The 25,490-nt window shown below is 35.2% G+C and overlaps 1 protein-coding gene across 1 annotated transcript in view; it reads right to left on the reverse strand.

Annotated features, from left to right (window-relative positions):
- LIN7A (lin-7 homolog A, crumbs cell polarity complex component) overlaps nucleotides 1–25,490 on the reverse strand; it is a 118,357-nt gene that overhangs the window by 36,445 nt on the left and 56,422 nt on the right. Inside the window, exons 3-4 of the mRNA XM_069490607.1 lie at nucleotides 5,514–5,585; nucleotides 2,762–2,971 (exon numbers count right to left, since the gene is read on the reverse strand). Coding sequence (XP_069346708.1) covers nucleotides 2,762–2,971; nucleotides 5,514–5,585 — 282 coding nt within the window. The remainder of the gene's footprint in view (nucleotides 1–2,761; nucleotides 2,972–5,513; nucleotides 5,586–25,490) is intronic.

Consider the following 25,490-nt stretch of genomic DNA (forward strand, 5'->3'; position numbering starts at 1 on the left):
GGTGAAATTAGTGGGCCATTAACTAGCACAATAAATGTTATAAATTGAACTTAACGGTAACATGAAAGGTTTTAAATATATGTGGAATATGAAAGTCTTTTAGAGACATTCTTCATCTTTGCATGAAGAGAGCATGAAAATCTTATGGAGGCCCAAAGCCTGTACCATAAGATTGGTGGTAAAAGTTTGACTACTGAATCATACTATTTTCAACTGTGAGTTTAATAGGATTTCTGGATGTCTGATACTGAATATAAGGATAACAAAATCCTGGCCCTGGGAATGTTGTCTCACCTGCCTCAAGTGAACCTTTTCCCCAAGGTTATGATTAGAACACCTGAATGGACAGAGATCCAGGATTTCATCAAAATTATGGAAGAGCTGTATGAGTTGATTACTGCCTTCTTGCTAACAAATGTTTGCAAATATATGCCTATATAGAGAGCAGAATTTTCTTTAGGACTTACTTTTAACATAACTAGCAAAAGCAGTATCACTGGGGGTTTTTAACCCTCACCTGTAGCCACACTTACCTGTTAAAAGTATGTGTGACCAAATTATCACAGGACAGTTTTCAACAGACACTTTGCCTCAATTTAATTTTCACCAGAGCCCTTCAAATTATTAGTATTCCTTTTTCTACAGATAAGAAAATCCAGGTTCAAGGGATATGAATTCATAATCATATGGATATTGAGTGGCAGAACCTTATCTGTTTGACTTCAATTCTCCCTGCTGCCTCCCAGGTACATCGGGAGGTCACTGCAATAAATGGATGAGTGACTATGAAATGCCCACAGTGTGTTCCCTGCAAACGTGTGGGTTAACAAAGGCTTTTAGCTCCTTGAGCAGAAAGTTCAAAGTCAACCACCTATTGAATTAATATATATATATTTATTGTTGCTTTATGCAATTATAGTTACTATTAATAATTTTGGATTTTTTTATACTTTTCATACTATTTTTAAATTTATATCTTCTTTTGATCTACCCAATATATTCAGAGAAATCATAAATTCACACTCTGAGGCATAGATTACTATGTGACGATGGTGTGGCCTAGCTCTAAAGCCCTCTAGACCAGAAAGTTCAACTCTGAAATTATCAGTTGAAATATGCTTTGAAAAAGTCATAGTTATCTAAAGGTCAATAAAAAAGCTTATCTCAAAGCATTATTACATAGAAAAAAGTAAATAGTAATTGGAATGCTGAAGCTATATGAAATATTCATGGGATGATAAATTTGATATGCATTAGGGAAGAGCAGAGTTGAATGAATAGTTTTGGATTTTATAAAACTACTACTCAGGCTAAAAATAAAAAAACAAATGAACAAAATTCAAGATACAAATACAGAAGAATTTCATTTGATAGTTACCAGTAAAATATCACATTCCAAAAGCATTTTATTTTGGATATTGTGTTCTAAGCATAAATCAATATGACTGCAAATAACCCAAATCTAGGCAGTAGTTTATACATTAAAATCTTTAAGTTTTTAGAAAAAAAATCTTAGGTTAATAGAAAGGTAAACATTGATATGTTCTTGTTTATATTTCTGAAATTTATACTTTTAGGTGATTTATGTTTGATATAAATGAAAGTTATGAGGAGAAAATTATTCATTTCACATGAAGCTATTTCTTTAGCAACTAATTATAACACATAAAGGTAGTGGCATCCAAAAAATACGAGGTTATGAAAAAATATACATTCATACTTTAAATGTTATATAATTTTATTTACTTTAAATTTCATTTGAAAACTAAAATATATATGATGAATTGGTAATGTAATCAAACTTTTTTTAGGAGAGGCTAATATACTAATACATATATATATATATATATATATTTTTTTTTTTTTGAGATGGAATCTCACTCTGTTGCCCAGGCTAGAGTGCTGTGGCATCAGCCTAGCTCACAGCAACCTCAAACTCCTGGGCTCAAGCAATCCTCCTGTCTTAGCCTCCTGAGTAGCTGAGACGACAGGCATGTGCCACCATGCCCGGCTAATTTTTCTATCTATATTTTTAGTTGTCTGGCTAATTTCTTTCTATTTTTAGTAGAGACAGGGTCTCTCTCTTGCTCAGGCTGGTCTCGAACTCCTGACCTGGAGCGATCCTCCCACTTCAGCCTCCCAGAGTGCTAGGATTACAGTAATACATATATTTTTAATTTTTAATTATGGGTACATAATAGATGTATATGTTTATGAGATACATGTGATGTTTTGATACAGGAATACTATTAGACTATGGTTGTAGACCTGGCTAAAAGAATTATGAATGCATTAGCCTTTATCATATGTGTTATTACTATATAAACATTAAAATTACCCTTCTTATATAATTAAAATGAAAAACCCACACACATTATAAAGTGAGGAGTTTTACCTTTATTTTTTAAATGTGTCTATTTGCTTATGGTAACTTAGAATAAAAAGCGTCTTGAAATTATTCTGTCCTTCTACGTGTTAATTCAATTAGAGTATTATGGGGAGAAATTCTACTAGTTGGGATAATTTCTTGGAATGATTTTCCAACGAGCTGATATTTATGATAACTGAACAAGATGAAATGAGACATAAAAATATAAAATTACAGCTTTTATAGGTTTAGTATCCATCAATACTTAGGAAGCTGTTTGAACACAAAATTATGATTTGTTCTAGGATCTCAACACTGACTTTGGTAACAGTAGGAAAAAAAAAAAAGAATGTGCTCAAGGAGAAACATCTCTGGTTGTTTTTATAAACATACCACTCCGTTCACTGACAGCAGCTGGTCTCCTCTTTTGAGGCCTCCGTGTCTTTCAGCCACCCCTCCAGGGATGATGCGTGAGATATAAATGGGGGAATTTTGCTCCTTTCCTCCCATCACGTTAAAACCAAGGCCTTCATCAGTCTTTGGCAGTTCGACTACCCGAGGGTGGGAGTGGCCTTCACTAGCTGCAAAAGCTGCAACTGTTGCCTGAAAGAAAAGATGGTCTTTTGGTAATAAAGTGAGGGAAATGAGCCTAATCATATGCTTTGCAGTGGGTAGCTCAGGCAACTTCTCATAGTTTTATTATAGCATTCTCCTGTGAAAGAAAGAACACAAAAGGGAGGGGCCTTTTTTCATTTAGATGCCATTGGTGATTCCTTTCTTTGGTAAAGCCCCACCCATCTATTTCCAGCTTTCTGGAGCTTATCCACTGTGATAAAAATTTCCCTTTGTAAACATCTTTCCAGTTCCCTCAGTTAGATGCAATTCCTCCTCTTCCTGGACTCCAAATAGTTTTGTTACATATACTACCTACTATTATAATTATTTTGTACATGCATTGACTATGAGCACTTTAAGGGCAGAGAGTGTGTCTTGCACTTTTTCCTATGACACACAGTCTAGTTTGGTGCTTGCACATAAAAGTTCATAAATATTTATTCAACAGATGGAAGAGCACTTACACGTGTATATACTGGTGAATACGTATATAACCCTCATATCACTGAACCACAGGCTTCGCAAATATAAGTTTTTATTTTTTATTGAGGAGGCCCAAAAGAAAATAAAAACTAAGATACAATAATAGATTCAAACAGATTATTGTTATTTCATACCTACATTCCATTTGTTGTGGGAGATCTTATCTGGCACAGTATTTTTTCCTCTATATTTTACATTAATATTTCAAGTATTATAGTGAAATAGTCAAAAAGAACAGTCCATGATTTTATAGCTAGATATCTAACACATCATTTAATATGGACATAATTTTATTTTAAAATTAATATATTAATTTCTTAAAAGAAGTTCAAGAAAACAACTTACCATTAGTTCCCACCCCCCCATAGAAATAAAATAACAACATTTAAGTAGTTTCTACCAAGATTCTCTGCCTGCTTCTTATTTTTTCACCTCCATTATCCCACTGTAACCACAGTTGATTAGATGCCTACTATAAAGTGATTTATCCAACACTGTGAAAATATTGATTCCAACTACTGTACATTCTTTTCCACACACAGCATTATCACATCAATTTAGCATTATGCTACTGTCTGCATTTAGTGAAAGATAGGGAATGATATGAAAACAATGGCTTGTTTTTAGCTGCATGCATTTGCTCATGCAAACCTTGTCGTCATGCATAAGTTTTAATGGCTGACATGGATGCAATGCAGACAGCCCAGAAACAACCAGAAAATATTGTGCTATTGCAACATTATGCTGCTATCCTGCTGTTCTACATGAATAAGAAATGAGAATGGTAAAACACTACATAATTCACTTTCCCCTTAATTAAACCATGTAGGGATCATTTTTCTGTATGTGTTCCACTTCAGTACAAGCAAAGCATGATGTAATGATAATAATACTCTCTTTTTTCCTGAGTTAAAAAGAAATTTATAAATCTACAGTGTTGGGTTACAAAATGAAAACTAAAAAATCTGGAGAGAAACCCAACAAGAGATGTTGTAACATAAAACACTTAAATGGAAAATTCTAATTATTTTTAATGGTTCTTATTTCTTATATGTTATTAGAAGATAACAGATTTTTAAAAGCAAGTCCTGTTTCTATTATAACATTTGTGTGTTTGTAAAATAAGAACTGTGTCAGTGATTTTAGTTTAAAACTAATGTCTTAATGGTCTGTTTTCTAGATATTTAATAATTTCATGATCTTACTGTAAGATTTCCATTAGTAGAGTCTCTGCAATCTCTGGATTTGAGTTTTTAAAGAGCAAATGTGGCCACTACCACAAAAGGTGACAGGCCTTTCCTTTAGGTCAAAACCACACATTCTTCTTTAAAAAAAAAAAAAAAATTAATTAAAAAAACTTTTCATTTATTTATTTATTTATTTATTATAGAGACGGGGTCTTGTTCCGTGGCCCAGCTGGAATGCAGTGATATGATCACAGCTCACTGCAGCCTTGAACTTCAGGGCTCAAGGGATCCTCCCGCCTCAGCCTTCCGAGTACTGGGACTATAGGCCTGAGCCACCACACCAGGCTAATTTTTTTTTTTTTTTTTAATTTAGAGATGGGGTCTCATAACACCACATTCTTTCAGCAAGTTACCCACTACTCAGCTGAGTACGTGGAAAAATCCTAGATCAGCGTGTGTCGGGTGAATTTTTTTCCTGTCTAATTTAAATAAAGTCTTTAGATCTGTTCAGATAAATCTTCATGCACTGAATAGGATACAGGTTCTTTTGGATCAGAGGACTGTATCAGAACACCATATAGTATTTCATATAATGAACCAGTAGATTTGCTTGTGCCAAATGGACATTTAGTGAGTTTAATGAAATCATTCTCCTTTCTTAAGCTACAGAAGCAGCAGAAACGTTCAATTTTCCATTAGGATTTTTACCTGGGAAGTAGTACTGGTTCTAGACTCTGGGCTGCCACTGATGTCTAAATTTTCTTACAGTGTACACACGAGAATACCTGAAACACACACGCGCACAATCAATTACTAGATAACTGGGGTCAATTATATTTTTAAAATTACTCAAGCCTTACCTTTGCTGTGGCCCTCGCACGGAATTCAGGACAGCCGTTAACAGTTATCGTTTCATGCATATATTGATACACCTAAAATGTTCACATAAAAAAGAAATGTGTAAGAACATTAAGAGTTTCAATTCTTTCATTGCAGACAGGACAATACATTGCCATTATAAGATAGAAGTACTCTATTACCAAATAAAATAGGTCTGAATCAATTATCCTGATGATTTGGACCAAAAAATACCTTCTACTGGGGCAGGGAAGGCAATCACTTTTATTCAGAAGTTTTTAATTTGATTGTCTATGTTTATCAAATACAAAAACTATTTTATGTTTGGTTTTATAAAAACTCTGTCATTAAAAACTTTATATATAAATTTATATATAGCCCTAGATCTCAAAAATGTGATAAAAATTATACATAAAGTTACCTCTTAAATCTTGGTAACACTTTAAAAGAGTTTTCTAAATTAATATTCCACAAAGCTGGGATAACGGTATCTTTTCTTTGGCCCAAACTCCATCACGTTGGAAAGTATGTTACTGTTAATGATACACATTCATAACTTTGAACATTTATAACATAATCTACTCTGTGAATCTGTTTGACTTCAATATGAGTGGATAGGGTAGTCAATGAGTCCTTTAAGCACAGAACAAAAAAAAGTATTCCAGAGCAAAAACAAGTAAAGTAAGAGAATGTTAGAACTGGTAACACAAAGCAACATATCAGCTATGTATTCATGTTAACATTTAGGTAAAATAGAAAGGATGGGGGTAAAATCTGGATCCAGAATGATGTCTTAGAAAGAGCACAGGTTTTGATGACTAATGCACCTAATTTTGAGTCTTACAATATAATTGAGAAACTATGAGGCCTTGTTTCACTACTCTGACCCTCTTTCTGCCCATCTGAAAAATGGGTAAGGAATATCTATTTAGTAGGGCCATTGTTATTTGAAACAATACTTTCAAGGCTTCTGGTACCTAATAGCACTCCTTAAACAGCAGATATTCTTTCGAATAATGATTTTAGATACAACTACACAACTCTAGAAATCATTAAAACATGGTAGAAAAAAATATTTTCCTTTTAAACTGCCAGAAATGGAATCATAAAATCTTTATATCAATGGTAAAATAATTGCTTCATCTTAAATAAACTGATATATGGAGAAAGAACCTTAAAGAATAGTTTGAAGATGATATTTGGAAAAAAATATCAAGGTTAAATATATTGGACTACATGCTCATTTTGGATTTAAATAATAAAGGTGTAAACATCTATTGCATAATGAAGAAAAGTAAAAATCCATTTGGTATTATGCTGGAGTAATTTTTTGGAGAGACTCATTAGCTATTTCAGTAAAAAAATGAAATAGGAAAATTACAATTGAAGGCTTGAAGGGTTTTTCCTTTCTATTAATCTTATTTTACTTGCTTAAGTCAAAAGTTATTAAAGTGAATCCAAAATTTGACTAATTCTTGCATTCAACAACCATTTATTGAGTGGCTGGGACTAATCTCTTCCTCACATTTTTGACTGACTCATCATTTCTCTAATATATTTGGTTGAATCTCCACTAATGCTTACTCATCTTTCCTGGGTGACATGGTTAGAAGAAAATAGACAAAGTGGTCTGGACTAAAAAGGTAGAAGTACAATTCAGATTCTACCTTTCAGCTTTGAATTGCCACTGAATAATTGAGATATTCAATTTCTGTGGGAAATCTGAATGGGAATGAGAACAGGTTTCTAGAAGAGCATTTGTGGAATTTGAGATATGTTACTGCAAATTCTCCAGGCCACCAGAATAGCCGTTAAATATAATTCCATGTTATTTCTTTGAGAGTGCATCATTTTGTTTCATAGAGACAGCCCTTCCACTAGATTCTACTTATTTGCTCTTACAGCCCATTTAAGAAGATTTTCCCTGCCCTGATTCTCTTGTTAATAAATTCTCTCAAATCTGACCCTTTGCTCAACCCTAACTCATTATCTCTTTCTGAAAGCATTGCATTAGTGCCTTAATTGGGTCTTCCTACCACCAAACACTATTCACTTCAGTTATTATCATCAAGTACCTACCTGACCATGTCACTACTGTGCTCTTGGCTGTCTGCTGCCCTTACAGTAAGGTGATAAAGTCAAATGCCTACAGAAGTCAAGCCAGAAATAATAATGCAGAACCCAGCCTTCTCCAGTCTAGTCCTATTTTCCTATTTCCTTTCCTCCATCCCCACCACTCCTTAAACATATCAAACCCTCCCAGTTACCCAGGCCTTTGTACATGCTATTTACTCTGCTGGGAATGCCCTTCCACCTGGCAGACTCTTTTTTTATCCAAGTTTAACATGATGAATAAAGGCCCAATTCAAATATTATCTCCTCTATTAAATGTTCTCTGCCTCCCTCAAGCAGACTAAGTCTCACCCTCCTTAGTTCCTGGCCATCTGAACTTGTCTGGGGTTATTTTAGTTAACATTTCCAGGGAAAGTGACTTCTTTCCTTGCAACTAAAGATGTTTATGAAGATAATCATTCAGTAAATAATTTGGACACTGTCATCAATTGGTTAAAACAAAAGGTAATTTTGTAAGTGCTTCAGATATGGTAAATAGCATGTACCTAACAAATAACACAAATTAAGAATAATTATCCTTAACATCCCAATTTGAATTTTGAATTAAAAAGTGGGACATGCAAGGGGAAGTACTGTGTAGCAGATAATTGCACAGACTCTGAAGATAACTTGGAAACAAACCCTGGCTCTGCCGCTTACTAACTGTATGATGTTGGTCAGTTACTTGATTTCTCTGGTGCTAAATTTCCTCATTTGAAAAATGTGCATTCAAATAGTAAATAACTTCTAGGTCTGTTATGAGGATTAAACAAGATAGGAACAGTTTGCTATAGGTAGTAAGTTTACCAAAAGTTAGATATTATCCTTATTGCTGTTGCTGTTAATTAATGTTTCTCATCTTATTTGACCTCAGGATCTTTGGAGAGAATCTCCTAGGACTATCAGTCCATGAACACTCTTTACAAAGAATTGATCAAAGGCTGTAGTTCTCAACTGGGAGCAATTTTGCCCTCCAGGAGACATTTGGCAATGTCTGGAGACATTTTTGGTTGTTACAAACAGGCAGGAGAGGGGTGCTACGGCTTCTAATACATGGTGGCCAGGGATGATGCTAAATATCCTACAGTGCAGGGAAGCATCCCACAACAAAGAATTATCTGCGAAAATGTCAATAGTGCTGAGGCTGACAAATTCTGATCTAAAGAGTCCAGATATATCTTTTCTTCTTATATGCAATAATTAGTAAGCCATAAAATCCCACTTTTATAGCAGATCTATAATAGAATAGAAGATCTTATAAATGTTTAATAAATATTTGTTGGAGTAAATTGTCATAATTCTGGTGTGCATTTAATGAGGACTTACTCTGGGTCAAATGTAATGCTAAACATTTTGTATACATGAGCTCATTTAATTCTCACAATTTATGATTTGGGCACTCTACACACAATGGAATGGAGTTGCAGAGATGGTAACATGACTATGATCATAAAGCTAAATAGTCACAGATTTGTTATACAAATTCATCAGTACTGCCTCCAAAATCTTTCCTCTTTAAATCATATCAAGTTTTCTTATATTAAGACAGCATCAAACTACTACTATTTTGACAGCATGCATGTAAACAAAAATTTGCAGATGCCACAAGCATTTTTTATATTTTGAATAAATGTATCTAAGTTTTATATAGTAGCTACCATTAAACAAATGATGGCTGTAAATGTACAATTCAAGAATTATGCAACCAACAAATTGCTTACCTCAAATGAGAGTGAAATATCATTTTAATCTCCCTTTATGATAATATGCTAAGATTTAGTGAACTGAATCCAACATTATTGCCAGTCTTTCCCCACCCCCTCCAAAAAACACAATAGATTCTAATTAGTTGGTTTTCAAAAGTGAGCTGAAGAGAACATGATCTGGTTAGAGAGTAAGGTCAAAGCCTGGATATATTAATTCTATTTCCATTAGCTATGTCACTTTATGAATTTCCTTAACCTCTCATTTCCTAAGGGACAAAATGTATCCATGCCTACCTTACTCTTCAAGGACAACTATAAAAGTATTTGTAAAATTTTGAAGAAAGTTACCATGGAAAGCTAAACTATTTTACCAGATACCCTGAGAGAGTTCTTAAAGGGAAAAGAGAAAATAATTGTATGTGCTTCGACAAGGGGCTTTTAAGTGGGGCTGAATCCTTTGGGTTCCAAAATGTTTGATAAACTTAAAGCTACAGCATTCTAAGCACGTTCCATTTGGTAAGATGGGTTTAATTCCTAGTGTAAGGCAAATAATTGATAGATACCCTCATACAGTTTTACCTTGGATTTCAGCATCAGTAATTTTCTAACCTTGAATAAATCTCACAGATTCAGTAGCATTGTGCGTGTTTAGAACATATTCCAAGCTGTTGAAAATTTAAAAATATAGATCAATTCAATTAAAGCAATGAAATTGTAGTGAGTTGGTTCAAAAGTTCATTTATTCATTCGGCTAATTCTATTTAGGAGCTATTCTAGTCAACGTGTTAGGCACTTGGGCTAAATTAAGAGAGGAAAAAAAGGCTCTTTCTAAAACTCTGACATAACATTAATTTTCACTACAGAAGGGCTGGTTTAAATTTTTTAAATGAATAATTTACATTTTACTTTCTTTATATTGAAAAGCAAATAGACTACTTTTTCTAGATGGAAATTTTATCACTGAAAGAATAACAAGTACAAATGAAGTGAAAGTTTTACTGTCACTTCAATTTATATACCAAGTTTACATACACAGGCCATGCAGACAGTATCACAATATAAATTTTATATTGTTAAACATGTGGGATATGCAAGCTTCTTATTTTTATTTATTTATTTATTTTATTTTATTTTATTTTTTAAGACAGAATCTCACTCTATCACCCTAGCTAGAGTGCAGTGGTGTCAGCATAGCTCACTGAAACCTCAAACTCACGGGCTCAAGCAATTCTCCTGCCTCAGCATCCTGAGTAGCTGGGACTACAGATGCATGCCACCATGCCCAGCTAATTTTTCTATTGCAAATTTCTTCTTGATCTTGAAAACCCCAATTAGTACAGAGAGGTAGGTAAGGGATGACAAATCTATATTGTGAGTTCTTATTCTGGGTCCCTTTTCTATGTGACTTTAAGTAACCTACCACCTGTGTACATTAGTTGTCTATTATGTAAAACCGTATCTTCAAAGAGGCAGTCAAAGAAGGTAAAGTATGTGGTTTTGTAAACCATAATCCACTATTCTTATTTTATGCTCTTCTTATAATAGCTGCTATTATTTCTATTATTACCATTATATGTACACCCAAGAAGCAATTGGAATGATACCCTTGGAATTTAGTTGCTTAGCCAGCAGCAAGTTCAAAGAAAAAAAAATCTTAAGTTTAAAATTAGATTTTGAATGTTCTTTTACTTTTATAGTATAGTTTTATTACCCTTTGTATTTGGATGTTATTTGAAAATTTCTGTGTGTGGCAGGCTCTAGGTAGACTCACCTCATACAATCCCCATTTTCAACCCCCTCCTCCCAATGTTGTCTGGGCATCTGACCTAGTTCTCTCCAGTGAGAATCCAGCTGGAGGTAGGTGAGAAGCCTCTGAGAAAGTGTTGCTGTGTTGGTGCAAGTGCTGTCCTTTCCCATATTTTACTTCTTGCCATGAGTGTGGATATTAGCAGCCGTAGTTGCAACCTTCAACTTCAAGAGAAAGGCCAGGGAACCATACAGATATCAGTTCTAAAGACACGGAGCCCCTGAATGCATGCAAACAGCTGCCTATCCCTCAACTTCCTGTAGTGGAAAAAAAAAATAGTCTTGTTTGTTGCTTAAGCAAACTGAATCCACTGAAGTTGGATTTTCTGCTACTTTCAGCCAAAAGAATTTCTGATTGCTGTATTACCCAAGTAAATGTCATATAGATCTATGTTGTCTTTAGTGTCTCTTTTCTTCTACTTCTTCCAATTCTGAAAGTTATAATTTTGTCCATTAGAAATTAGTGCAAATTTGTTAATATGAGGGCCTAAAAACTGAGAGGCAAGACTAAAATCATGGGTGTTTTTTTTTTTTTTTTTTTTTTTTAGCAGAAACTAACTCTTTGAAGGACACTGTTAAGAAAATGAAAAGACAAACTAACTGGGAAAAATGTTTACAAAACATATACCTGATAAAGGCCCCATGTCCAGTATTTATAAGGAACTTTGAGAAGTCAATAAAAATTAAACAACACAATTAAAATATGGGTAAAGTATTTAAACAGGCACATTATCATCGAAGATGTATGGGTGGCAAATATGAAAAGATCCTCAACATCATTAGTCACTTAGGGAAATTCAAACTGAAACCATACTTAGATACATCTACACTCTGATTAGAATATGTACGTTAAAAAAATCATACTGATGATATCTAGTATGGGCAAGAATGTTGAACATCTATAACTCTCATACATTGATGGTGGATATATAAAATAGTACAGCCACTTTAGAAAGCAGGATAACAGTTTTCTATAAAATTAAATTCACATTTACTGTAAGATTCATTCATCTAAGCCTAGCTACTTATGCAAGATAAGTAAAAAGTTATAGTCACACAAAAACAAGATGCAAATACTTATAGCAGCTTTATTCAGAATTGGCACAAACTAGAAACAACCCAAATAGCCTTCAGTTGTGAATGAATAATCTACTGGAGGTATATCAATACAACAGAATACTACTCAGCAATAAAAAGGAATAAACTACTCATACATACAGTAATGTGGATGAATCTCAAATGCATGCTGCTAAGTGAAAAAAGCCAGACTCTGTAATGATTTTGTTTATGTGACACTTTGGAGAAGGCAAAACAATAGGGACAGAAAGCAGATCAAAGATTGCCAGAGGCAGGGAGTAGGGACAGTATGATGAAATTTTTGGTGGTGTCGGAACCATCGTTCTATATCTTGATAATGGTGATGGTTACACAACTGAATGTGATTATTAAAACTCTTAGAATGGTATACTGAAAAGGGGAAATATTACCATATGTAAGTTATACTTTAATAAACTGACTTTTAAAAATCAGAAAAGATTTTTGAAGAGATGACAATATTCAGAAGCTTAATCATGATTTTAGAAGTTAAAGTAAAGGTTTTGAAACACAAAGACATATAGACATATATATCTAAGAAAATATTTAATATAATAAAAAGATGACATTAACCCTCACTCCTGAAAGTTTGTAAGTGTGGAAAGCAACAGACATACTTTAATGGATAAGAACATGTCTTTAACACATGAGATGCTCCAGAGATTTTGTAGTGCCTCGTTATGGATGGGCTGGATACCAAAATGTCAACAGAATTACAATTAGGATCATATAAACCCCTCTATATGAGTGACTGGAAAAAAGAAGCAAATCTGATATCTATACCTATCTATACATTTTTTAATGGATTTCCTGATTTTTCAGATTTAGAAACTCAGATACGAGTTGAATAAAGAAACAAATATTTGATGTGGTATCTGACTTTAAAATATTTAAATATCCTCAGAACATTAAAAATAAAGATTAAGGTCTCCATATTCTTTTATAATTATAGGGCAACTGGGTAGTTGGACAACATTCATAATATTAAGCCATGACGTATTTATCATAATACAATAAAAACACTGCAGGTTTTTTGAAAGCAGATTTTAGGCCAGAGGAGGTATCTAAAATGACTTTGTGGCTCATTTGTGGCTCTAAACTTAATTGTATTCAGTGGAATGGAGTCCATGCCAGCAAAATTAAGTTCTCTGATGTGAATGTGCATACCGTGCACATGGATATGACTATAATAAAATATCATAGAAATAGAGCTTACATCACCAAAAACTTGTTCTACTTATTTTAGGGTGTTTTATAGAAACAATTGATGAATCAATTGAGTTGATTCATCTGCTAAGGAAGAGATATTCCTAAAAATATCTATTTTTTGTCTTAAGTTTCTTCTTCCATTTTGAAAAACTGGCAGCCACATACAAATTTTATGTATTTAAAGCTATAGCTATCCCTGTATCTTTTTATCTTTTATATATATTTTCCATATGCTTTTGTAACAGTGGAAAACATTGTTTAAAATTGCAATGTTAGAATTCCTATAAACTAAGGATTTTGGGGTATAAAATTCACTGTCTAGAGCCAGTGTTTTTGGTAAAAAAAAAAAAAAAAAGAGTAAAATTAAATAGCACTCACTGTTTACAAGTCCTGTTTACTACAGTAAGACCATCAAGGCTCAAATCAATCCAATAAAAATTGGAGAAGAATACAATATCCAGAGTAATGTCTTTCCACATTTCTCTACGGCCATCAACTTTGATGAAAACATGTCATCCACTGGACAAGAAAAAATATTGACAGGTATAAAGAAGCAAAGGACAACATCTCTATTGGGTTGAAATGATATACAAAAGAAGGTTCAGCCAACAAAGCAGACATTTGATGGTATTACTGGGTGAAATCAATATGGCTACTGACAATTCCTTCAGGAAGGAGCCAGGACTTGGAGAGGAAGAATCCCCCTTGATTCAGTGAAAACTGCCATGTGAAATACTCTTTATATTCAAATAATGAAGAGGAAAACAAATGGGCTCTCCAGTTTTCAGTCACAAAGGACACAAAAGACCTTCTTTAGGCAATTAGCTCCATTACTTCATTAGTATTTTAAACCATGCTGATGTAGTGTAGAGTAAAATAAATGCCTTTGGCTGGACAGTGCTTCCTTTCAGCACTGAAGAAGAAACCTTAGTTAACACTCATAGATAACCACTATTGTCTTCAAGAAACAAAATCAGCCTTACTACAGAGTCTCTTACTCCAATTGTATCCTGACAGGATGCATCACACAACACAGTCACGAATAGGATGGCATTACTTATAGTTAAAAACAAAAATAAAAAAAAAAACACTGAATTTGAAGATTGAAAATAAATGTGATGCAAATGTGATGCTTTGGAACTAAAAATTGATGGTCTACTCTCATCCATTTAGCCTCTGCACACCTTCTTATTGTTGCACAATACTCTTAAGGAAGGAAGACCTCATGTGATTGATCAGCATCCAGGAACTATATATAGTTTTGCTTTACTAGTGGTTTGATAGTATCTCTAAAAGGTTAGCAGCCATGAGATACACCTCCTTCTCTTTCTGCATCCATGTCACAACAGCTTAGGTAGGGGGTTCCAGGTTGAGGCAGATGTAGCTGGTTTTTTTATTTTATATTTCATAGTCTAGGCCAAACCAGACATCTTAGACTCAGACTAGAGGGAAAGAGAGGGTTGATTTAGGTATCTGGCCCAAAGCTCTATTCTCTAATCTATATTTTACCAGGAAGAGCTTCGCTAGAGAAGATTTGAGTACTTTACATGTTGACGACAAAGTGGTATTTTGATTCCCATTTGGTTATGGTCCTATTACCTAGCTTCCTTCATAGTAATCTCTGAGAGGGAAGGATGGAATGTAGAAAAGGATATGGACCCCTGGTTATGATACTGTCTTAATTGCACTGAAACCTCAAGTCTACTTCTTATAGCCCACATGTGTATTTCTGAGCTCAGCTATATGACTCAAACATTTTGCTGCAATGTGGTACATGCCATTTATGATTTGCTTTAAAGGACATTAACTAGACTACAGATATAGAAAAGTTGAAATGGTTCATAATTTATGAACCATTTCATGTCCTAAAGTAAATTTATGTGAAAATGGTATTACTAGATTGAAGGAAAATGTAGTCTCAAGTTGCAAGTGATCACCATTGCTCAGATTTAGATGAAGATGAGGCACATTTCAGACAAAATGATGCCCTTAAATATCTAACCATTTGCCTAGACAAGTTACAAAGGAACTGGGACTTTTTATGAAATGCTATTTATAGATTAAGTTTAATGAGAAGGGCACATTAAGAAACTTCTCCAGCACTCCACCTCCTAAGTGAATGGGGGGATGGGAGAACCCTCAGTATTCTAGAAAGACTTAACAAAGAGGATTAAACATTTTCTTGTCCCTGACAGTAAATGGCACATCCTTTCATTTGTTTTTGGTTTGGGGGGAATACAGTAGGGAAGCATTAGGACTATTGGTATGTTACATAACACAGTTCTCAAAAATCTCTATCAATTTTGAAATTTCCAAAAGTTATTTATATCACTTGTTTTAAGTGAATTAAAATGACTATGCCATTCACTTAATTTTCTGAAGGGAATAGAAATACTTTGCTCAGTTTTACATCTTCATAACTAATTATTCTTAATAATACTGAATATTGTTCTGAATAATTAGTTGTGAAACAATAAAATTGAAGAATGACTATAATTTTTAAAACTGTGCCATTAACCTTTAACTTCACTACTTATTTTTATAATTGGTTGATATTTCCTAGTGGGTTCTTAACACATATAACTTTTATAAGGTAGTGCACATTAAATAACTTGTACAAATCATTACATAACTTCAAGAAAAAAAAATGAGATCACAACAGGGCATTTCTACTGGGTCCACATGGCAGGTGGCCAAGCCACCCAGGAGAAATCTCTTTCCTCATAGCTGTCCAAAAAGAATTCCCTTATGGCAGCTGTTCCCTATCCAGCCCTTGTTACACAGCCAGAGGCTGCTATGACAGGAAATGCCTGAGCAAAATTTTGAGAAGATGTCATTTTCAATTAACATAGCACCAAAGTGACTGGATTATCCCTATTTGCTAATTTAGGGGAAGATTCAAACAAGATTTGGGGCTTAAGAATCTTATTTTTTCTGTTTGGATTATGATGGTGTAAAATTTCATGAAGGATTCCAAAGTGCTAGGATACTGGCTCATCAGGGTTGAAATTTAACAGTGTACTTAAAAGTTTCCAAGGGTTGTAAAACAAAAAATAGTTCCCTGTCTTTATCAGGGAAATGAATCAATCATTTTGGAACAATTAGGTGTATACTGTCATTGTCATAGGACTCATGTCAGCTAATCAAATGAACATTGAAGGAAAAAAAATAACTCAGTTATTAAGAACTAACCTGATTATTCAGTTGATTGAATTAAAGTTATTATAGCTAATGATAAGGTTGCCAGACATAGCAATAAAAATACAGGATGCACAATTAAATTAAAGTTTCAGATAAATAATGAATAAATTTCTGATTTAAGTATGTCCCATATAATATTTGAGACATAGTTAGTTAATAATACTTCATCATAGATAAAGTAAGGTTAAAAAGGAGACTATTACGGTTTGGCAGGCAAGAGATGCAGACAATATTGAACAGAATTAAGGCGTAAACCAAACATAATTTGGTGATGGTGAGAGACTCTAGGTGAGAAAGCATGGGAAGAGGTCCAGTTTGGTGGCATGGTAAAGAGTGTGGGATGATGAATTTGATCTTGGACAATGTTGTTTTAGTGTCTTGTGATCTCTTAGAGGAGATGTTCATTAGACAGCTGGATACACAGGTCTAAAGCTCAGAGGAAAAATATAGGCTTTAAGATATAATTTGTGAGTTACCTCTTTAATTGGAAATGAAGCCCTTTGCATATCTGTTATCTTCTAGGAGAAATTTAGAATGAGAAGATGAGAGGATTTTTAGGAGATTCAATATCTGCATATGTAATTAAGAGGCCCAGCCTCAGTCTTACATTGAACGTATTCAACAAAAACATCTTTTTAAATTTATATAACTCATATGTACTCCTTTTCAAGTGAATTATATTCAAGAGAAAGGGAATACAAAGAAAATAACTTTTAAGAAGTGATTTTCAAATAGAAATAATTCATATACACTATAGAAAGTATGTACAATATAGAACTACACAAGCAAGACATTAAACTCATTTATAATCCCATACCAAGGAACAACCACTGGTAACATTCTATGGTATTTATTTCTAGTCTGTTTTATTTATTGATTTTTAAAAATATATAGCAAATCAGTCATTACTTTTTGTAATCTATTTTTTTGTTTTTTCTTTATTTTTTACAATATTTGGAAGTTATGAAATCTCAGTACATATTAATACTCACTCTGCTTAAAGCTTTATATTAATATTACTCCAGTGTGGATATATCATAATTCATTTAATCAATCCTCTAATGAGGGGTTTCACTTTAATTCTCACAATCTGTACTGCAGCAAATGACCTTGGATATCTCTTTTACAGGTATGAGAACATCTTTTTATTACAAATTCATTGAAGTGGATTACTGAGTCAAAAGTATATTATTTCCAATGTTGATAGATATTGGTATGTTGCCTCTTTAGTAGGATTTTGGCAAACTACAGATGGCAGACCAAATGAAGCCCAGTGCATGCCAGCAACAAGGGCAAGAGATGAGCTAAGAAGCAACAATCTACATCCCCCATGGAGAGACAATTTGTGGCCCCAAGGCCTATCAATGAGTGAATGAATAAACAAATTGTGGTATATCTGTATTATGGACCACTACTCAGCAATAAAAACAAATGATCTATTGATTCATACAACAACATGGATGATCTCCAGACAATTCTTTTGAGTGAAACCAGACAAAAAAGAGCATAGACTACACAATTTTATGTATGTGTTTGTTGTAGAAAAATTTTACAAAACTTCACTGCAGCACTGCATTAGTTGTACAATATTCTACCTACTGTCCACAAATTACAAAAAGAAAATAAAGCAATGTCGCAGCTCATCACTCATAATCTGTTACTAGAAAGATTGAAAGAAGTTTGGAATCATGTGTAATAGTGAAATAAGGCCTAGTATTTCAGAAAATTTATCAATGAAAAAATAAATCTGAGACATGTCATTCAGATTTCAAAACAGAATCTTGCCCAACTCATAGTCCACATAAGTGCGAATCCCTCTTGGCTTTTCCTTTAGCAGAAGAGTGACTGAAACAGTGTCACACTCATTGTCCAGCATCTGTCTGTCCTAATGGAGATCACTTTCCTCTACTGACAAGGGAGTCTTCACAAACCCCCCAGTTCATTCAAAATTGTGAGTGGACCACTTCAACCTCCCAGTAATGTCAGCAGGAATCAAAGCCTTCCTAACCCAGAACAACTGGATAAATTATAAATCTCTTTGGATCTGGATGAACTATTTGCTTTTTCTTCACAAATGGCACACTTTTTAAATTAAATAATCCTCAGAGACAAGCAGATTGAGATGTGCTGTTTGGGGGTCCTGAGTTACAGCTTCTTTAAATTCCTGTGTAATTCCTCTAGAGTGAATGCCGTGGAGGAAGACAGCAATCCTTCTTTCCTTCGCTGGAATGAATAGAACGCCGAAGGTTTTAGGGTTTCATGCCTGTTGCAGATAGTCTTGATGCCCATCAGCGATTCACTTCTGATATCATACTCTTTTCTGCCATATCCTTTAGCAGATCTTTGAGTGTGGAAATGTAGCTTGAAAATGCTGTTTCATTTGCATTGAGTTTCTGTTGAATGCTCCTCTTTTCACCAGCTAACCTTTGGAGAACTGCCTCTTGCTCATGTTCTACAAACTGGTTCAGGTACTCACATTCACGGAACAATTTCTGTATCTGATTTTCCACCCTATTTCTCAGTTCTAAAGGCTTTCTGTCTCGAATGCCTATTAATTTTTGATTGTCTGCAACTTTCTTTTTGAGAGGCTTGATGGAACTGCTGAGCCTTTTCCTGTGATGAGGGGCAGCCTCCTTCCTCTCTGGGCCTCATGTGGTGACTGACCCTAATCGTCAGGGGGCTGAGCACACAGGAGAGATCACACCTCTGGGTTTTGTCAAAGAAAGGGTCAGGATCTGATTGTGTTTCTCACACAAGCACATTGGTTCCTGCCTCTTCTTCTTGCCCCTGGTAATGTGGCATAGCTTGGCAATTTCAGTCATTCTTCCCAGCAGGGTGTTGTTCCTGAAGTGTCCCTCTTGGCACTGGTGACACCAAACAGGCAAGAGAACCCGTCCTATACATCTGCCCAGGACTGCTGGGTGAAGGAGGGACCAAAGTTGTTCTCACACTTGATGGTGATAGGGTCACTCAACTAATCCAAATGGTTCTGGCAGCTGGCATCTGCCTGGAGTTCTGCCAAGACTGCCACAACTGCCCCTGAGCTGTGAACGAATGTCTGGACCAAGGTGGGTTTTCTCCGGAAAGGGTTAGCTCTGCAGGTACTCTGCAGTGAGAAGCAGACACACCCTCTGATATCACTGCCCTTACTGTGCTGGCTGTCTCTTTTTCTTAGTTAGTTAGCTTTGATGTCCCCGGAGGCCACTGGTCCCCAGTTGCAGACGGAGGTGCCCAGAGGAGCTCTGCTCAGAACCTGCAGCTAATCGCTCATTAGTTGGGCAGCTAGCTGCCCCTGGCAGCCCAGAGGATATAAAGTTAATCTAAGCAATTCTCTTGGCTAGAAAGCAGACATGACTCCAAGATCCCTGTTAGTTCCCAGAGCAGGCAGCCCTGTGGTGGGTCTGTGAGGCAGGTCTTTGACAGTTATCTCTAAAGCCAGTCTTGCATTGGATTGTATGTAATCTGATTTTTCACTTAAAATATTGTGAACATTTTCCCCATGAATTAAATACTCTTTTACATTATTGTAAAGGTGCCAACATGCTTAATATTATAAAAATACCACAATTTATTTGTGAAAAGATAATTGAAAAATGAAAAGTACTCTATGTACGTATTGCTATGGTCTGAATGTTTGTATCCTCTCCAAATTCATATATTGAAATATAATCAACAATGTGATGGTATTAGGATCATTTAAAGATGTTTTAGATTATGGTTGTGTGGTCTTCAAAAGAGATCTCAAAATAGAAAAATAGAAGATTTGGTTCTTTTTCAAAGAAGTTACCAGATGGCTAAGGTTAGAACTATCTCAACTATGACCAAGTCCTTCAGTTTATACTAACTCTACAGTGAGTCAGGCACCATTTGGTAAACTGTGAAGCCTGCAAAAATAGTTTCATCATATTTCACAATTTCCAGACACCCTGTAAAATTATGAATTATAATCTTTTAATATCATACAACTATATATCTAGGATTCTCTCTTCTCAAATTGATTATATTGAAAATGAAGACTAGTGTTGATTCTTGTTGTTTGCAGTCATGTTTTATCTGCAGACACTGAATTAACAAATTTGGAATCATTGCTTCTATTAATAGACAAAGTACAGGGTCAGGTTCCTGTGAGCCTCTGGTTACAACATTTCACCAACAAATCAATTCATAAATGTTTTATGTGTGCTTTTGTTTAAAGACATCTTATTTAATATATATTTTTGATTCATTAACATTGGACTCAAGTCCAACAGCACTATAATGCATGCCTGAATGAAGCTTATCTAACACATGTATTTTCCCTGTAATACAGATTTCTCGTACTTGGAAACACTAACCAGCACTTCAGCACTATGGGGAGGGGCATTTTAAACAGCAAAACCACCAAGAGAAAGCACAAAAATATGATGGATGTGGCACGACAGAGATGGCAAAAAGCTCATTTGTTTACAACAAGTTGTTACGAGAAGGCAGAGCTTTTCCTTGTTCATCCTCAGCTGGGAATTTGAGTGTGTGTGTTCCTTGGGGTCAGCGGTCCCCAGTGTTTTTGGCACCAGGGACTGGTTTCATGGAAGACCATTTTTCCACAGACTTGGGGTGGGGGGATGGTTTCGGGATGATTCAAGTGCATTACGTTTATTGTGCAGTTAAACCTCTCTGCTAATGATCTGTATTTGCAGCCGCTCCCCAGCAAATGGCATCACCACCTCAGCTCCACCTCAGATCATCAGGCATTAGATTCTCATAAAAAGCACGCAACCTAGATCCCTCGCATGCACAGTTTACAGTAGAGTTTGCACTCCTATGAGAATCTAATGCGGCCACTAATCTGACAGGAGGTGGAGTTTATGTGGTGATGCAAGTGAGTGGCTATAAATACAGATGAGGCTTCCCTCACTCCAGGCCACTCACCTCCTGCTGTGCAGCCCAGTTCCCAACAGGCCATTGACCAGTACTGTTCTGAGGCCTCGGGGTTGGGGACTGCATCATTGGGTGACTCAAATTTTTCTCCAGTAAAAGAAGGTACAGAATTAAGAATTCCAGATTGGGTTTGCCTTTACCAGCACCAACATCATTCCCGGAACACCAGACTACACTCTTTACAGAGAGGAGTTTTCCATTACATCTTTTCTCATGTGTTCCGTTATATTCAAGTTATGTTCAAGGCACCATATTTGGCTCTGCATAATTAATTTTATAAGATGGATGTTAAGACTGTAAAACAATCATTAGGTTCTGATTTGAAACCAAAGACGCCCTCTAGCTCTTAAACTTATATAGCTTTGATAAAAAGAAAGAGAGAGAAAAGGAAGGGAATTTTAAGGATGCTGACTTAAGGCTGGCTTCTATTAGACTTGAATTTCAAGCTCATTCATTCAAGGGCTAAACAGACTCTCACAAATAATGATTTAGTTCTCCACTTTCTTTTAATTTAAAATAGGTAATTGATATAGAGCAAGTAATCAAGCATAATTAAACATGCTTTGTTTGTAAAGGTAGAGCCTAAAAAAGTTCTAAGGTTTGTTCTACAAAAGGGCAATGTGTCCTCTTAAAGATAAGAGAAAGAGAGCACATAATCACCTACCCAAAGGTACATATAAACTTAACCAACCTGCTACTAAGCAAAGATTTTATTTGGCTTGAATTATCTAAATTTCCCAGGCTCGATCTTCTTTTCTAAAGAGTTGTTTAATTATATATGTCCTAATGATCACAATGGCTCAGTCATCCAAGAAGAAGAAAAAGGAGGTTTATAATAATTCCCTTGGTAGAAAAAATACAGGGTGTCCCAAAAGTTGCCATACATAAGGGAAAATGGGAAATTGTAGCTAAATGTACCTTTATTTACAAAATATTCATTATAAAATTTTATGAAAATTTTCCTTTGTATGGAGACTTTTGGGACACCCTGTATTTTGATGTGGTCTATCTGATGTGGCATTTTGACATAGTTCTCTTAACATGGAACAGTATATTTAAAATATTATTCTTTTTATGATGAAACAATAGATACAACAGACATCTCTGGTTCTCACGCTACCCTGGACCTCATCTGGTGGTGTGGGTTATGATGCTCAAGAATAGGAAAAACACATCTCCTGAGCATATCAGCTGGAAATTATTTTTTAAAAGCTAACTGATGAAAGGTTTGTTTTTTTGAATATTAAAATGTTCCTTTGAGAACGGGCAACAGAAAACATTCACTTACCCCTCAAGATGTATCTCGAGTTTTATTTTTGCAAAAACTTCAGCTGAATTTTGCAAAATTTCATGGTTTTTTTTACAAAAATAAAAAGGTTTGTTAAAACATTATTTACACAGATATTTTTTTCATTATTTCTCTCTATGGAAGTCTCAAAAGATACAGTTACATTCATAAGTTTAAGGACATAACGCTGTAGCAACTATGTTTATTTCTGTGTTGAAATGGAATCAGCTGACCTAGACATAGGGCTTAAGGCGACAAAGTAAATCAATTCCAAGAGTCAATCTGCTAGGCTTGACCCCACTGCTCTAATTATCCCCACTCCACTTGGGATCTGCATAAGATTTTGTTAAAGTTGTTTTCACATCAAGACCAGGAAAGAAAAGAAAAGAAATGAATCACCTTATTGTTACAACAGTACACAACAAAAGTGATGTGGAGAAAATAATGGCTGTTTACATTTGCCATTTTAGGATGAATGCATTTAAATTTTTTGTTTTGAAAAATGATTTTTTTTTTTATTTGCCAGGAAGTAGACATGTGTTTTCATTAGGGACATTGTTGGAAAATCCCCACAAAGAAAAACATCTGCATCATTATCACTACTGTCAGAAAAATTCCCTGGCATGCAAAGCACTGAATGCAGCTTGTCTCCAGCAGCAGAGATGCTAACTCATTAAAAAGCCCAGACCTGAAAATGAACTAAACTTCATTTAACTTTTGGAAGTGATATGCCAGGTTTAATTATAGTATGTAAAAAGAAAGGCACCGAAACGCAACATTTTTATGTGAAAAATATTTCATGAGACATTTTCTCTCTGAAAGAAAAAGTAGGTCAGTTTTATCAAAGTGAACGATGATTTGAATTTGAATGCATTATTAACCTGTCCTTGGGGATGACAAAAATCTGTCTTTGTATTTCCATATCTTTCAAATTAAATCCTATAAAAATCTAAGTTAGTTTAGAAAGGGGGAAAGAAAAGCTCAAAAAGCTTTAATTAGGTTGAAGAGCTTCATTAGTACCTTCCCTCAATTTGGTAAATGCTATCAATTCAGATTGATGCAAAGAATCTCTCAGACACTGTGTATTCCTCTCACATTGCCCATTCATTTTCATTAGAGATAATTGTCAGCATAACTCAGCATTAAATAAAAACAACCTTCTGATTCCATGCCTGTTTCAAAGTTTATAGTGTCCTCGTGTTCTTACTGCCAATCTAAAAGCATATTTTTAAAAGTCTTTTATTTATTTTTTTATTTTATAAATTAAAAAAGTCTTTTATTTGGAGAATAAGATTGGGTAGTCACATTTCTCATCTGTTAAGCAAGTTATCTCTCTGTATTAAAAAATTAAAGAAATGCTACACGGGCTGAGCATAGTGGCTCATGCCTGTCATCCCAGCACTTTGGGAGGCTGAAGTGGGAGGATCACCTGAGGCTAGTAGTTCAAGACCAACCTGGGCAACATAGTGAGACCCACTCCCCATCTCTACAAAAATAAAAATAAAATAATTAGCCAGGCATGGTGGTGCACACCTGTAATCCTAGCTACTTGGGAGGTTGAGGTGGGAGGATTGCCTGAGCCCAGGAGTTCAAGGTTGCAAGGTTGCAGTGAGCCATGATTGCACTACTGCATTTCAGCCTGGGTGACAGAATAAGACCCTGTCTCTAGGGAAAAAAAAAGAAAAGAAAATTCTACATTGATATGACCTGTGAAATGCAAAGCCCATTTATCTGTCAGTATACCAGGTTTGTTTTATAAACTGAGTGGCATATCTATCTTGCTGTCTGATGAGAATAAGGATGCCTATTTATATAGTACCTATCCAGTTTTTATAATCTCCCTGAAGATGAAGTACTAAATCAAGACCTGAGGCCAATTATTGAGAAATAGATAAGAGGGATGGGATCAACAGTAGCTGTGAGATATAAAAAATGGGAGACTGGAGGTTTTCTCTAGCAGCTGTCATACTGAATCATGATTCACTATGATCACAAACATGGTCAGAATTTATGTTACCAAAAATATCCACTCTTCTACTAATCGGTGCCACTGAGATTCTTAGCAAGATCCTAGGTCCGATGCTTAATGTTTTATTCAAAGTGTGAGAGGAGGAACAGGCATCTGCCCTCTGGATTTCAGATAAAGGAAAGGACTTAAGACTTGTTGCTCTGTGATCTTCCTAGAGAGGTAGATGATGGTAAGTCCCCATCCTCAAAATAAGAGGGAGCATAGCCTTCCAGAAAGTAGAAACTATTTCTTCTGTAAATTGGTTGGGCCACAGAATTGTTGCCAAGAGTCACAGTAAGCTGTTAGGTTTGTTGCCTGTGTCTCCCCATGTGGAGTGTAAGTTGCTATGGACCATTTCTTAGATGGTTTCCTAAATTACAATTCATGGATCATGCAAGGAGGTAAGATGTGAGAGGGCCTTAATCTAGGATTCACAAGTGGTTTAATAAAAGGGTGTGTATCCTGGGTGTGGTGGATCGTGCCTACAATCCCAGTGGAGGCTGAGAGGGGAGCATTGCTTGAGGCCAAAAGTTCGAGGCCTCCCCCTGGGCAATATATCGAGATCCTGTTTCAAAAATACATTTTTTAAAAAGGATATAAATGTGTGTGTTGTGTTTGGTGGGGCAGACTTGTAACA

The sequence above is a fragment of the Eulemur rufifrons genome, chromosome 16 (assembly GCF_041146395.1).
Source record: "Eulemur rufifrons isolate Redbay chromosome 16, OSU_ERuf_1, whole genome shotgun sequence".
NCBI classification, from domain to species: domain Eukaryota; kingdom Metazoa; phylum Chordata; class Mammalia; order Primates; family Lemuridae; genus Eulemur; species Eulemur rufifrons.